Source organism: Xyrauchen texanus, chromosome 7, assembly GCF_025860055.1.
Source record: "Xyrauchen texanus isolate HMW12.3.18 chromosome 7, RBS_HiC_50CHRs, whole genome shotgun sequence".
Lineage (NCBI taxonomy): Eukaryota > Metazoa > Chordata > Actinopteri > Cypriniformes > Catostomidae > Xyrauchen > Xyrauchen texanus.
Genome location: NC_068282.1, coordinates 9446853 through 9464229, shown reverse-complemented (window position 1 = coordinate 9464229; position 17377 = coordinate 9446853). Strand labels below are relative to the sequence as shown.

Sequence of the window (17377 nt, the reverse complement as noted above, 5' to 3'; positions counted from 1 at the left end):
TGTCCTCTCTCTCATATAGCAGGCAAACCACTGCAGAGCCAGACCCTGAATACCCACAATACACTCCATTTGGTTTAAAAGTATTTTGTGATCAATCGTGTCAAATGTTGTGCTAAGATCCAATAAAATCAAAACAGCACTTGATCCTGAGTCAAGTGAGAGCAAAATGTCATAAGTGACCTTCAGAAGAGCAGATTCAGAACTATGTAATGTTCTAAAACCAGACTGGGACTATAATATGTGCAAAAACAACTTTCTGCAAAAACTTAGAGATGAATGGCCACTTGGTGATAGGCCTGTAATTGGTATGTACAGTGGGCTCAATGTGCATTTTTTAAGCAGAGGTTGCACAATTGCATGTTTAAAACTAGCTGGGACTACCCCATTTGTTAGAGAGCTGTTAATAAGTGCAGTCACATCAGAGCTCATCATTTCAAAGACATAGTTGAAAAGACGAGCAGGCAGTATATCCATTTTACTATTTGAACACTTCATCTTAAAAACTAAATGAACAAGGTGGGCTGAAGAGACTGCTTGAAAGCAAGTTAGAGAGCTGAGTGGCTGGAATACCAGCAGTGAATAGAATTTTGCAGGCTGAATAGATGCCTTCATTTCTTGGACTTTCTGAGTAAAAAAAATTAAGAAACTTCTCACAGATTTCAGTGGACACATCAGCACAGTCAACAGAAGCAGTTTGTAACACAGGCTCAGTGGTCTTAAACAGAACTTTGAGCCTATTTGATTAATTTAGAGAGGAAATTTGTTTTGGCCATTTTCACTGATTTTTGGTAGTTATTTATGCAAGTCCTTAAAATGTCATGTGAAACCTGGAGTTTGTCTTTCTTCCACTTCCGCTTAACATTTCGGCACTCTTGTCTGAGAGAGCGGATGTGGTCATTTAACCAAGACTGAGTGGCACCTTTACCCTTCACTCTCCTGGCCTTAACAGGACAAACAAAATCTAAGACAGCAGAACATGATTTATTAAAAATTTCATCCAGCCCCTCAGTATTCAGAGCAGTGAATAAAGTCTGAGAAATGGGCCTTGTAATAGTCTGTAAATTGACTAGCAGTAGAGGAATGAAAACCCTGGGTGTAGTATGAAGAATGTGAGATAGTGGGTGGAGGATCTGAACCGACAGAATCAAATACAATTGAATAGTGGTTAGAAATACCAACATCGGAAATCTTTATAGTGGTTACAGAAAAACCATAAGACAAAACTATATCAAGTGTGTGACCCAAGTTATGAGTTGGACCAGAGACAGATTGTTTAAAATTTAAGTATTCATAAAGTCAGGGGCCTGGGTAGCTCAGCAAGTAAAGACACTGACTACTACCACTGGAGTTCGCAACTTCGAAACCCAAGGCATGCTGAGTGACTCCAGCCAGGTCTCCTAAGCAACCAAATTGGCCCGATTGCTAGGGAGGGTAGAGTCACATGGGGTAACCTTCTCGTGGTTGTTATAATGTGGTTTGCTCTCAGTGGGGTGCATGGTGAGTTGTGCGTGGATGCCGCGGTGGATGGCGCGAAGCCTCCACATGTGCTATGTCTCCACAGTAATGCGCTCAACAAGCCATGTTATAAGATGCGTGGATTGACGGCCTCAGAAGCGGAGGCAACTGAGAGTCATCCACCTCGTTGAGGTGACTCACTACACCACCACAAGGACTTAAAAGTGCATTGGGAATTGGGCATTCCAAATTTGGGAGAACAAGTGGAGTAAATAAAAAATTTGAGAACATGTTCATTGGCATCATTTTACATCTAATTCTTTTTTTTTAAATAGTGGCAACGCCACCACCATATCTAGATGTAGAACTTGGATTGGAGAACTGAATTGAATTGATTGAAGAATGCACATTCCGGGGGAAAAAGTTCTCTGAGAGCAATGAAGTCACCTGTGCTGAGCCAAGTCTCCATCACAAATAAAAAGACTATAGAATGCAACATAAATATGTTATTTAGAACTAAGTATTTATTTGATAGAGACCTTGCATTTACCCGGACCATCTTAATGGTGGTAGGCTCCGAGTCCATAGTAGAAATAGGAGTAGAATGCTTCAGCACACGGAGGTTATCAGGATTAACACCCTGATTATCTGCATCCCAGGCAGGGGAGTGGCCAACTGAAGACTGAAGAAGGAATCATCATTGAAGACAGCCGACACAAGCCAATTCGAATGATAACCAGTTCCTCTGTGTACATACCATGGTCAGCATGTGATTTCCAGGGTGGCACATTGATTGTAGATTCCAGCAGATAGATGATACGTGGAGTTTAAGTGATGTTAGTCCATGGATGTATAATTAAAAACCACATTGAGAAACGTATCAGAGCCTGAATCCATAACAGAGCCACGTATTTCTAGTTGCAGATATCATAGATGAATAATAAGAACCTGCCGAAGGCTGCTCATAACAGAATCACCAAATGGCCAGCGAGAAGTGAGGAAATTTCAATTCACTCACCGGAGTCGATGTAATGTACTGGGGCTGCGAGGGCTCCAGGTAGGCTGGAAGAGGCTTTTCACAGATCAAAATTGAAGTGAATCCCAAACAATGGAGCAGTTTACCATGTGTAGATTGAAACTTATTTCCATGAGCTTGTCCCAATAAAAGAGGAAATAATCAATTTCAGAGCTTAAAATCCAACTTGGAAAAGACCAGAGAGCAGCGGCAGCCAAACACGCCAGCGTTCGCTCATACTGGAAGTTGTCAACAGGGTAAATTAAGGCCAACAGTTGAAAATGGTTTTGCTACTTAAGGAAGTGAACTAACAATAAACAAAAAATGATACAGCATTTATTAATCTTTGTTAATACTTGTTAATAAAAATACAGCTGTTCATTGCTAGTTCATCTAAGTTCATAGTGCATTAACTGATTTGAACATATGCACATTTTATAAAAAAAGATATTACTACTGTATATGGTGAAATTGCTGTTAAAGTAGCTTGTTAATGTATTGTTCATTGTAAGTTAATTGTTAACTTTTGCTGCTAAATTATGTTAACAAATGAAACATCATTGTAAAGTGTTACCATATTTCTTGTCTCTACATTATTTGTTATTATTTCCAATGACATTATTAAGTTTATGTCAAATCTGCAGGAGTGTAAAGTAACGAATTACAAATACTCACGTTACTGTAATTAACTACTTTTTCCCAAGAATTTGACTTTTTAAGTAGTTTAAAATTTTTATACTTTTACTTGAGTACATTTTAAGTGCTGTAACTGTACTTTTACTGTGCTATTTTGCCACCGCCTGTGTTTGCAACTTCCCTGTCCTGATTTTATTTTTTATCTTGAGTCTCGTGACTCCCTTCAAATCAAATCATATATAGAAAACTTGAATGGCAGCAGCAGATCTGGCACCAACTGTGGAGAATTCCTCAAGCACAGTTTACAGCTGTAAACCTAAAAGGGCTTTTCGCAGTGAAAAAGGCCAGTTGCTTGATCGTGTCATGTGAGTTTAACTTGCTCAAGCAATATATCAGCATTAATCCTGCCTCTAATCTGAAGAAACACTTCGAGGTAAATTTAATATTTCTGTTTACTAGATTTTGTGTTTCTATAAATTAGCCTGTAATTTTAGATTTAGATTAAGGCAATGTTATCAATAGTAAGTGAAGGGGTGCCAAAATGTTGATGCTCCAAAAAGCACATAAAAGCAGCATAAAAGTAATACATACAACTCCAGTGGTTTACATTTATGCATTTGGCAGATGCTTTTATCCAAAGCAACTTACAGTGCCCTTATTACAGGGACAATCCCCCCAGAGCAACCTGGAGTTGTGTCTTGCTCAAGGACACAATTGTGGTGGCTGTGGGTATTGAACCGTTAACCTTCTGCTTACCAATTCTGTGCTTTAGCCAGAATTTAAACTCCATTTAATCTTCAGATCAATATTTAAGTAAATTTTTGCCAAAAATTCTTTTCTCTGCACAGTAGGTGGTGATGCATCATATGCATGAATAATGTGAATCACCAACAACACAAGAAGAAAGTTAAAGTGGAGATTGATTGAGCAGGGAGGAGAATTAATATTGATCTGTTTCTCACCACATCTATCATATCGCTTCTGAAGACATGGATTAAACCACTCAAGGCACATGGATTAGACTACTTTTATGATGATTTATCTGATTTGTGGAGCTTCAATATTTTAGCACTGATTCACTTTCATTGTATGGACCAAAAGATGTCTTAGAAAAAATCTTAATTTGTGTTCTGCAGAAGACAGAAAGTCATACACATCCAGGATGGCATGAGGGTGAGTAAATGATGACCAAATACATTTTCTCATGCCTGCTCTACCTCCTCTATTGTGCAGGACATGACATGCCAAGTGATCCTGCTTATTTTTTTGTATTACTTGCATTGTTTGAACATGTTTTATGCACAACAATAATGCTCTGTTGGCATTAAGGGAAATTTAGACCCTACACATGAACTGATTTTAATGTAGTTGTTTTATACATTAAGATTTAAAATGGTGAGCAGTGTATTGAAAATAACTTTTTAATCTTTTCATTTCTGTTATCACGTCTCCCTTTTATTTTTTGGAATCAGATGTAGAGTATATCATAGATAAGTTATGTATTTTAAAAGTTGGCATACAGTGTTCATTATAACGGGGCATAGGCTTTACAACTCGGTACTCAATACTCACTACTCATGAGTACTTTTAAATGAGCTACTCTTTTACTCTTACTTGAGTAGTTTTTAGGACAGCTACTTTTACTCTACTCACACAAAATCTTTTGGGAAGTAACAGTACTTCTGCTTGAGTATACTTTTTTCAGTATTCTTTCCAAGCCTGAAAATGTGCTGTGTTATGGAAGGCTAATACACTCCATAATAAGTGATAACTAATAATAACAATAACTTATTATTGTCATTAATAAGTCTTTATCAAATGTAATTAGCAGTGCTTGCGAAGGAAAGCATCACTATCACTATTGTTTTGGGATTTGAACAAATAACCCTTTGTATTAAACTTTGTTGTGTAACTTATCTGCACAGTTTGTGCTATGAACAAGAATGATACCTCAAATAGTCTGGGTTGTTGATGAGAGGTGTTCAGTTAATTTTCTAAGCAGTCAGAGGTCTGGCAGACAATAACAAAGGTGGAAATCTCAGACTTACATTCTAGAAGGGACCCAAAGCATATCTACAGAAAATATAAAAAAATGTAGTTAAACGTAGAGCTAAATTCCACCTCATTCCACCCCCTGTACCTCATCCATTTTTTGTAGTAGTGCCCACACTTCTTCGTTCTTTAGTATTCTTTAGTATTCCTCAATCTACAGGTGTAATGGGTAGAAGGTAGTGCTGAAAACAGGCACTAAAGAGCTAAATGATGGTTTAGCGAGATTCGAGTAGTCTCATCACAGCCTGTGCTTGTGTAGTAGAAAAGAAAGCAAATCACTGGCAGACACTGGATCACAGCTCATCTGCTGTCTAATGTCTGCCATGGCCACTTGTGATCTGGCAGGAAAAGTGTTGCAAACTGATTGCATTCTGAATATCATCATAATTATCAAACAATCTGTTAAATGGAAAAAATGGCACTCAATAATACGAAACTGTGAATTTGCTTTAAACAGGCTTATAGGTGTATGGTAATACTTAGCAGACCAGTATGTAGCGATGCAAGAGTCTTAAACTTGAGTGTAACCGTGTGTCCACTTAAATGAAATTAATACAATGGAATCTTTCCGCTAAAATTAAGACACAAACACTTACTTTGATTTTAACTTTATTTTGGTTGCCTGATGTGCATTGGTGTGATATTCTATCTGCAAACTGTTACAGGGGCAAATCAGCATATGCCGCCAGTGGGTTACACTGGCCACCTGATTTCGTATTAAAGCACAAACTGTTTACATTAAACCAGATTTTGTATTGCCGTACAATGGTGGATGTGAGACTCAATTAACCAGTAAATTTTAACTCTTTTTTTAATATATTTGCTGATGTGGATCATGGGAGCACAACAAACTTAGTATGGATGGAAAGGGGTTGATTGTGTTTTTCAATTATCTGTCTTTTAATAATGATCTAATTTGTATGTATTAATTCAGAATACTGGTTTGTTAATTAAGATATATATATCTATCTATATATATATCTATATATATCTATATAGCTATATATATATATATATATATATATATATATATATATATATATATATATATATATATATAATTGATGTTAAATTCACCCATGTTTTTTTTCATGTACATTCACTGAGCACTTTATTAGCAACACTTCGGTCCTAATAAAGTGCCAAATGTGGTCTTCAGCTGTTGTAGCCCATCCGCCTCAATGTGTATTGGCCCCGGAAAATGGTTGTGTCCATGGATATAAATTCCTAAGTCTTTCTAAGTCTTTTTGAGATTGGAACTGCAACATTGTTGATTGCATTGGTGGTCACGGTCAATTATTTTGTTCCTGTTGTGAATAATTTGACTCTTTTTTTTCCTTCTATTTTCTGCACAATTTTGCACCTGTGCTATTTCACTGGCTTGGGATAAATATATTGATATTTACAGAAACTGTTGGCACATTCACATCATGACATCTTTAAACTCTATAATATCATCAGTATAATTAGTAAACATGTGCTGGTAATCCCTTTGATTGACTACCAGTAAAACGTTTGGACAGATGTTAAAAAATCAAAATTATCTAATGTCAAAGCATCTTGAAGTAATCCTTAGATTACAGCTCTGCAGACTCTGCACATTCTCTCAACCTACGTCATGCTTTTTTTAAAGTTCCCTAAGTGTTGTGCTGGATTTTTCTTGGCTTCCTGGTTTAAGTCCTTTACTGTCTGCTCCAACACGTCCATTTTTCCATTCAAGCATTTAAGCTCTAGATCCAAAGGATTTTAAGTTCACAAGAAACAAATTCAGTGAAGTGTGTCCAAACCTTCGAATGGTAGTGTACAGGGCTGGACATTAACAACCACCAAATGAGGGTAGAACTTGACAGTGGCGGGGTTAGACCCATAAATATGCCTTCAGACTCAAGCTATATAAATGCAGGTTTATCTGGACCTCCTCACACAAGGGCTCTTGATGTGCACATCTAATGGTTTTGTTTTACTCTTCGTCTCCTGTTGTTTGCTGGGGATTACATATTCCTCTAGCAAGTCTTTGTGACAACAACAGCTCAAATATGAGTTTTGCCACCTTGTGGATCCTCTAATTAATGCAAAAAATTCCAGGAGCATGTGTATTCTGCATGTTCAAAGACCTGTGGTTCGGAAAATCGGGCTGCACGCGTTCAGTGGTCGTGCACTCTGCTAATGAACAGATTTGTGTCATATGTCCTGCGTTCGAGTGTCTGCGTTCGTGCACAGTGTTCGCGTTTGACGGAAGTATACTTTGGGCTTTATTAGCCACTTTGGCGGGTGACGTTTTCAATTATTTTTCTCCTTTGAAAACTCTATGAATGTAGGGCAGACGAAGCAAATAATAGTATATACATCTTGTGTTCAGTACTTTATAAGAAATAAATATTCTTCTCATCTGAAATGCCTAATATGAGTTAACCGGGCTTTCCTCATTACCCCCCATTTATCAATATGATCCAGAGATAGATAGATCCAGATAGAGCAGAGCTAATCATATGCAAGCTTAAACCAGGCTTTCCTTGATATTGCGCGAAAATCACAAAACGTATGCATCCCACAATAAATTTTAGAGATATTGTTCTACATTACAGCACTTTTTTAATTTTAACTAACACGTCTCTACTTACAGGCATTTTTTCCAATTCATTTAAGCATTCTTGAATAACTCAGCAGCTTAAAACCTCACACAAGTAGAACAAAACAGACCAGTCTCTCTCATCCAGTTCATGGTGAAAACACTTGAAAGAGCATTATTCAATCAGATCTCTGCCTATCTCTTGCAGAACAAGCTGCTGGATGACAATCAGTCAAGCTTCAAAAGTGGACATTCCAACGAGACTGCCCTGCTGTCTATCACTGATTCACTGAGAAAGGCTAGAGCCAGATCATCCGTCATGATTCTAATGGACCTTTCTGCAGCCCTTGACACAGCCAACCATCAAATCATACTCTCCAACCTCTCTACTCTGGGTTTGGTTCTTGACTGGTTTAATTCCTATCTCTCAGGTAGGTCCTTCAAGGTAGCCTGGAGAGGTGAGGTATCCAGGTCACATCAGTTACTTACTGAGGTACCTCAGGGCTCATTGCTTGGGCCTCTTCTCTTCTCTATATACACAACATCACTAGGACCCATCATTCAGGCACATGGCACATCATACAACTGCTACGTCGATGACACACAGCTCTACTTGTCTTCCCAGCCCAACAACACCATGGTGACTGCTCGAATATTGGCCTGTTTGGCAGACATCTTGGATTGGATGAAGGAATACCGCTTGCAACTCGTCTTTCCAGCCAACCCTGCTGTTTAACATAATATCACCATTCAGCTGGGTTCAAAAGAAATCTAGGTGCAACTCAATTTCACAGATCGCATCTTAAAGACAGCACAATCATATAGATTTACACTCTACAATATCAGGAAAATCAGACCCTTCCTCTCTGAACATTTCACACAATTTCTTTTTCAGTCACTTGTCATAACTACACTGGACTACTGTAACAGTCTCATTGCAGGCCTCCCTACATGTGCAATTAGGCCCCTGCAAATGATCCCGAATGCAGTAGCATGTCTGGTGTTTAATGAACTGTACTATATAATGAACTATAATGATGCTGGAATACAGCATACCTATAATCATTTCTGCAGAGCTATGTTCCCACCAGAAGCCTGTGGTTAGCTAATGAGTTGTGCCTTGTTGTACAAACACAAAGAAGCACCAAAACACTTTTCCAGACTTTGGGTTTCACTGTACCAAATTGGTGGAATGAACTTCCCAACCCAAAAAACGGCTAAAAATACATATTTTCCATGAGCATATATTCTTGTTGTACTCTAATCTGTCTTGGATACTACTATTCTGATGCTAGTGAAACTTTGTAACTTTTGTCTCCTTAATTGCTTGTGATGTATTACTCCTCTTTTATAAAAGTGTCTGCCAAATGGATAAAATGTAAATATAAATGTAACTAGATGGTACAAGGGAACAAAAATGAGAAATATTAACATTAAAAAAAAAAAAAAAACTTATGATACCGAATGCCATATTCTATTAGCCAGTTATACTTTAAAACACTAAGCCACATCATCATCATCATCCTAGAAGTTCATGTGAATACTCACTAAATTAATTAGTTATACTGCCATTGATAGTCCAGGAAGAACATGTCCAAAGGGTGTTGTGAGCCTATTGCAAACTGCTTTAATTAACACATACATGGCTCAGGAGGAACCTTGGCTTGGTTATGCAAAGCACATATCAAAACACTTTTCTGGGTAGCAGTCAATTTCTCCTCTGGGCTTTTGTTTTTTTCTCACAACTCTAATCCATTCCAGCAGCTAATCTTTGAAAAACCTTTGTCGACTATTTATGGCCAGGGTGGGGCTATAAAAAGGATTTTGGACAACTTTTAAAAAACGTCTCATGTGACAGCATTGTTTTAAAATTGTTAGTCCTTTATGCAGGAACCTGTATTCATCGTAAGAAGGATAATTGTGCAAAATTTCATTTTCTTAAGCACATATATACAGCTGTTCTGCTAGTAGGTTTGTTAAAGGACAAATGGGAGAGCTTTAACCCAGAAGGTAAACTTCTTACCTGATATTTTTACATTGCGAATGTACTTTAGCAGGAGGGTTCCATCAACGGGGTCCATTTTGGAACAGAGTCCCACCTTTCCAGGACAGAGGTCTTTGTGCATGTTGTGGAGGGCATGGGCCATTGCATACACAGCATCAATCACAAACATCACTTTGCCCTCTTGCTCATAGGATGAGTCATGTCCAATCCTTTCTTGATCTGAAAAGGAAAAGATCGCATGAACATTGACTGCCATTATATTTTTACTCAGTTGTCACACTTAAACCATATCTGCTTTGGAAGAGACCAGTGTTTCCGTGTAGACAATCGTAAATGTGACAATTTACGATTGTCTACACGGAAAGTGTAGAAGTTGCACATCACATCAGTTTTTTTTAGAGTTTTCACAAATAAACGACCAATAAGTTGGATGAAATGAATGGGTGAATATCTTTGTTTCCGATTTTAATTTCAACAAAAATATATTTGTGTAAAAATGAATCTGTAGGGGCTATTTTAGAAGACACATTTGTTTTATATAATAATGTAACATTTAGTTAGAAACAGCGGGGTTACTTCATGGCCGTAGGATTACTAATATCTAGAGAGTGGGGTAAAATAACATGTACAACAATACAATTTAGTGATAGCACATAATATATAACATACAATATACAATTATAATTGCTTAATTTAAATGAACACGTATTTTTACACATTATTTACTTTAAACGCACACATATATATATATATATATACGTCTCGGTTACTGATGTAACCTCCGTTCCCTGATGGAGGTCTACCTGTGCTTGGCCGAATCAACTCCAGATCAGCTCGACCGCCTGAGGGTGGAGCCTCCACTCTCCCCTCGGCGTCCGCTGTGCTGTTGAGGTGGCCCAGGATATGAGAGATTCGCAGCGACTTGAGCCGGTGCTGACTCCAAAGGAGGAGACGGCGGGCGAGTTGTGACATGCAGTATGGCGAGAGCGTAGGCCAGTTGGTGGTCGATATACGCTACCGTAGCTGTGTTGTCCATCCGGAGCAACACATGCTTGCCCCGGATCAAAGGTAATAGCCTCCTCAGGGCAAGTAGTACCACCAGCAACTTGAGGCAGTTGATGTGCCAACGCAGTCACGGGCCAGTCCAAGGGCCGGCGACTGAGTGCTCCTTGCATTCGGCGCGCCAGCCCCGTTGGGAGGACCTGGCCTAGGAGAACTCCTGCCAACAAGCCTACGGGACGCAGAGTGTGCAATGGCGCCATGCTCGTCTCTCGACTCGGGTCTGTAGCCAGTGCTGAAGTGGTCTCATATGCATCAACCCAAGTGGCATGACCATCGCTGATGATGCCATATGTCCCAGGAGCCTCTGAAAGGATTTCAGTGGGACCAAAGCATTCTGTCTGAACGCATGCAGACAGCTCATCACTGACTGCACGCGCTCGTTGGTGAGGCGCGTCGTCATTGAGACCGAGTCCAACTCCATACCGAGATTAGAGATGCTCTGAACCGGGATGAACTTGTTCTTTTCCCAGTTGACCCGAAGTGGCTGAGGTGCCTGAGCACCAGGTCCCTGTGAGCATACAATATGTCCTGTGAGTGAGCTAAGATTAGCCAGTCATCGAGATGAGGACGCCCACTTCCTTTAGTGGGGCAAGGGCTGCCTCTGCGACTTTCGTGAAGGTGCGAGATGACAAGGACAGGCCGAAGGGGAGGACTTTGAACTGATATGCCTGACCCTCGAAGGAAAACCAGAGAAAGGGTCTGTGTCGAGGAAGGATCGAGACATGGAAGTACGCGTCCTTCAGGTCTACCGCCACAAACCAATCCAGATGCCGGACGCCCGCTAGAATGCGTTTCTGCTTGAGCATCTTGAACGGAGTCTGTGCAGAGCCCGGTTCAGAACTCGCAGGTCGAGGATTGGCCGCAACCCGCTGCCTTTTTTGGGTACGATGAAGTACCCCTTCTTCACCTCGGATAGAGGTACAGGCTCTATCGCTTCCTTCCGTAGAAGGGAGGCGATCTCCGCATGCAAGGCAGCGGCATTCTCGCTTTGGAGCCCGGGGTGCTGAGTCTAGAGACATCGAAGCATTAACCTGGCTCCTTGTGACCGCTCCCGGAACAGCCTGGGTTGGGGGAGGAACATTTTCTTACTCGTGGCCCGTGGAGACCATTGGCTCAGGGGCGGGCTTGTGCCACAGCTGGTTCCTGCCAAAGATAACCGGTGGCCGGCGGTCATGATAAAATTTTAAGGAAATAAGGATTCTCCACCCGACCCTCCGGCGGGGGAGGGAGTGGTCTGCTTACCAGCTCCCGTAGTGCAGTTTCCTTAGTCCCGGGGCTGCCTGTCTCAGGGTTACTTTGAAGCCTTCTTGGGGTTTTTGCCGGCCGGCCGTGAGACAGGTAGCTCTGCGTCAGCCTGCAACTGAGCCGTCGCACCTGAGGATGAGAGTCCAGCCGAGTCCTCAGCATCAGACACAACGAACCCGCTCTCCGATGCCGCGATCGAAAGCTCATCGTCGTCAGGCGCCCCGAACGAGATCGCGGGTCTGCCGTGAAACGAACCGGCAACCTCGCCCCAGCGCTCGGTTGCAGCATTCGAGCGTGACGGGGAGTGGGAGGTCCGTGGGGGAATACCTGGTGGAGAGACTCCCACTGAGGTCCCCCTATCGCCTCCAGTGCTAACTGACCCCGCCTCATACCCATAGGTAGAACGACCAAGTCGGGGAGTCGCTGGGGTGGCTTGCGCTCTTACAAGGGCAAGCCACGACCGCAACGTAGCCATGGTCATGTCCTCGCAGTGAGGACATGAACCATCCATGAACGCTGACTCCATGTAGGTGGCACCCAGAAACGAAAGGCAGCGATCGTGGCCATCAGACGGGGAGAGACATCAACCACAACCAGGAAATAAACACAAACGGAAAGACATCTTGAAAAAGACGCTTTCCGTTTGCACCATTCTTTTAGAGAAATATTACTCTTTTTGTGTGTTTTATATATATATATATATAGGTAGGTATATATAAATATATATATATAAATATATATATATATATAAACAAAGTTATTCACTCTGTGAACTTTTTCTGCTGCTGAAGCACCCAGGTGTGTGTGCGAGGGGGAGAACCGATGGAAAGCTCTGTAGGTCCAACAGCGTGTAGAGATGAATGGAAGTGGCAGAGGAATTCAGCTCCGTGACTTGCTCTCTCGGCTCCGATGAAAATATCTGATGTGTGTTTGCAGCGTCACTCCTTTTATACCCGTATGTCCTGGGGAGTGGCATGCAAATTCCACACGCCAATTTCCATTGGCCTTTTCTCAAGATCAGAGATGTCTGGGCTCTGCAGGAGCGACCCCTAGTGTCAACTCATCGACACAACATCGAGTGAGTGACAGATAGGGAAATATATATATATTGGCACTGGCAGACAAAAGGTCTTATCAAATCTAGACAGGCCCCATTCCCTGCAGCCATCACTCCAATACCTTATCCTTGAGTAATCATGCTATTTTGCTAATTTGGTACTAGAAAATCACTTGCCATTATATCAAACGCAGCTCAAAGTTATTTGTTTTTTAAATGAAGCTTAACATTGCCTTTGTGTTTGTTTTTGAGTTGACACAGTATGCAATAGAATGGCATGTCTTAAGGTCAATATTAGGTAAAAAATGGCAAAATAGAAACAGCTTTCTCTTGAAACTCGTCAGACAATCATTGTTTTGAGGAAGACTATACAATGCTTGAAATTGCCAAAAAGCTGAAGATTTCATACAAAGGTGTACACTACAGTCTTCTACAGGCTCTAACAAGGACAGAAAGAGATGTGGAAGGCCAGATGTACAAATAGATGCCTCATGTCCTCAGCTGACAGCTTCATTGAACTCTACCCGTTCTACATCAGTTTCATGTACAACAGTAAAGAGAAGACTCAGGGGTACAGGCCTTATGGGAAGAACTGCAAATTCTTTTAAAACAGAAAAACAAAAAGAAAAGGTTAGAGTGGGCAAAGAAACACAGACATTGTACTACAGCTAATTGGAAAAGACTGTTATGGATCTTGAGCTTTTGTGGGATCAGCTAGACCAGGGTGTCAAACTCAGTTCCTGGATGGCCGCAGCCCTGCAGAGCTTACTTCCAGCCCTGCTCCAAAATGCCTCCTTGTAATCTTCAAGCACTCATGAAAACGTTGAGTCCCCGTCTGTCACTCAATCGTCGTTGTGTCGATGAGTTGACACTAGGTATCGCTCCTGCGGAGCCCGGACATCTCTGATTTTGAGAAAAGGCCAATGAGAATTGGCGTGTGGAATTTGCATGCCACTCCCCCGGACATAAAGGTATAAAAGGAGTGACGCTGCTTCAGGGGTGTAATTAGGGTTGGAGCTAAAGTTATTAAACCATTTTCAACTACACACAATACTTGTAGATCAGTGATGTCATCAAGTTGACCGATGTGAAACACAGGTGGAGTGTATCCATCTACAGATTCATTCAGGTGAAATATCATAGGTTGTAATGGTGCGTGTCTATTTGACACTTTATTTTCTTCACAAAACCTTCAGATGCGTCAATAAACTTGAGGTGAACCGTGGTGTCAATACTTCTCAAACCGTGGGTGGCGAACCGTATGATTCATTTTTTTACAGAGAACCGTTACATCCCTTATCTATCTATCTATCTATCTATCTATCTATCTATCTATCTATCTATCTATCTATCTATCTATCTATCTATCTATCTATCTATCCATCCATCCATCCATCCATCCATCCATCCATCCATCCATCTATCATACTAGCGATGTGCCCAAAGCCCAATACCCTATTTGGAATGGCACGTATAATGACTTAAAAACGAATAACGGATTCATCTGAATAATATAACAAAATATTTGTTTGACTGATAATACAAGAAGCACAAGCATAAAGCAATATTGAAAAATGAACATGTTCTAAATTACAACTAATTTATGAATCTGTGCAGCCAATACTTCTAAAGTGTAAACCTTCTAAATGAAAATGCGCACAGTGTGATTTCAGATCTGATGGCCATGGTCTCTGTAAATTGTGTGCATCTGGAGCTTTTCAAGTGTAATATTAACTAAGATACAAAATCATATACACTTTACACTTCTTGAAATGTCTGTGTTAATGTATCACACGATTCACACGTGATTCCCATTTATATTTACATTTATAGCCTAAACCTTGGTGTTTAATTATTGACCTGAAGTGATGATTTCAGATCATCTAGCTAGCTCTTAAAGTTAAATCAACATTTAAATTCACATCAGCGATTAAGGTAATTATCTGATTAAGACATTATTCCTAAAAAAGTTAAAATGCTCTATATGGTATTCATCTTTTCAGAATATTCCTGCTTATGTAAAACAAAGAAACTGAAATATGCTCTGTCTTTTTTCTTTTTGTTCTTCTTTAAACTGTTCTAAATTTGAGAATTTTAAGTGTTCATGAGCTCTGAAAAGATGCTGTATAAATGTAATGTATGTAATTTGGTATGCGACATTTAGAAGGAAACTTTAAAGTGCCCTCATTATCACAACATTATATGTAAGGGAATTTAGGGGTTGATGAATTTAGGAGGGAATTTAGGGTCTCGAAATATGTGAGCTATGAACTAAATTAAACTGACTTTATTGTACCTTATTAGGTAATGACATGTTTAATGGAATTAGTCGCATTCAACAACCATTATAAATTAGATAAATTACAAATAACTTAGATTATTTGTCTTAACAGAGTTTCCACCATTAAAATCGTAATACAACGTCGCATTGTATCCACTCAAAATTTTACTGTAAGGAATTAGCTTTAATAAGTGAATTATGATTAATTCCTTATTGGAGTGATATTATTCTCATGGCTTATTGAAAATAATATCACACGTATTTAGGTACAGATTTGAAGTGAAATCTTTTAGAAACAGGGCTGAGATTATTTATCAACATATACCACAGTCAATCATCTTTGAATACAGACTAACTTTATTACTATTATAAACATAAATCTAATCTAACACATATAGAAATGAGATAGGTTGGTGAAAAAGGTGACAGAATGCGAAATAAATGATCAATACAGTGAAAAATGAACTTTATGGAGTCTATCGACAATGCCTTAAGAACCATTTACGCTTCTTTGAGTCTACATCGATTTGCTATCGGATTACCATTACCAGTCATAATGTATAGTCAGGACATTAATAACTTGAAAAATTATTATAACAATTTGAAAAAAATACAAAATAAATGTTTTTCAAAACTTCTTAAACTACTTAAAAGAGTTCTTATCAAAAAATCCTCCAGGGGCGGGTTTACGATTTCAGAGGCTCCAAGCAACCGACCAACCCGTGGCCCCATTTTGAAAATGTTACTTAAAAAATGACATACAATTTATTTTAAATCATAATTTTAAATTCATTTTAAATTCATCCTATCAGCCATTGTAGGCAAGTACATTCAAAATTATTTATGAAATAAAATTTTGTTCAAGATAATTAATGCATATTTTCCAATACAGTGGTAAAAATAAAAAGCAATATTTAACTACATATATGTTTACAAAACACTTTTTTTAAGAATAGGGTGTGCAAAACCTTCTAATTCACTCATTAACATTTTTGAATTCAGTTGTTATTTATTATTATTATTATTATTATTATTATTATTATTATTATTATTATTATTATAACATAACAATTATTAATTGTTATCCTGTTTTTTATTATAATACAGAATGATACAATAGTAATATATTTTCTTTTTGTCTTATTTACTTTACGTTCACCTGGATTTTATATGTTGCAAAAGGCTGTATTTTATGTAAGCATTGTAGGCAACAATCATAACTGTAACCAGCCACAGCAAACATACAAATCACGCCAGCCCCTCGGCACACTAGAGAAAAAAGGAAAAAAAATATTGCCGCTTATCAAGCGCTGAAACTTTGCTTGGTGCAAAATAATATGCAATATTGTTAAACATTGTAACAGTCACTTCTTTGCAGCCTGAAATTGTTCATAATGTTAAATCTTTATGACACCTATGTTAAAACAGTCTAGACACAACACAATGAATGAAACGTTGATGGTGTCTCGACATGTGTTTTTGAGACCTGACTTTATTTTTAACTTGATATAGTGTCTAAAAACAGCGAGAAGCAATGCAGCAGCCAAGGACGTTCGTCCAGCACGTGTTTACATAGAAAAGCGATGGTACATCAGAGCAGACATGCTCAAATACGCTTTCGGTGTGAACGGCCCCTAACTCATGGCCGAAACAAGTTGAGAAGTCCTGTATATTTTTTCTTCAATTACAATCCCAAACCCAAAGTACTTCATGAAAAACTGACCTGAACCAGGCCTGTCTCTAACATGAACTGTACTAAGATCACTGACAACAGCTTATTCATACGTGTACCCAGAAAAACATGTCAGCCCTCAAGTGGTTTTTGCTTTCCTAACAGGGTGGGGGCCGCTCGACGTCTGGGGCACCCCTGCAATTGTATGGTTTGCGTAGTGGTTAAATCCGCTACTGGCAGCAATGAGAGCTTTGGAGTCGTTGGCATTATAGCTGTCTGTTGGTCCAGATACTCAGGTGACATTTCGCCCCATGCTTCTTTTCTTGTC

At 39.4% G+C, this 17377-nt stretch overlaps 1 protein-coding gene across 2 annotated transcripts in view; it reads right to left on the bottom strand.

The window, feature by feature from the left end:
- Positions 1-17377, bottom strand: part of LOC127646621 (metabotropic glutamate receptor 4-like) — a 274744-nt gene that overhangs the window by 54362 nt on the left and 203005 nt on the right. For both annotated transcript variants that reach the window (XM_052130380.1, XM_052130381.1), the window contains exon 7: positions 9751-9951. In XM_052130380.1, the coding sequence (XP_051986340.1) occupies positions 9751-9951 (201 nt within the window). The remainder of the gene's footprint in view (positions 1-9750; positions 9952-17377) is intronic.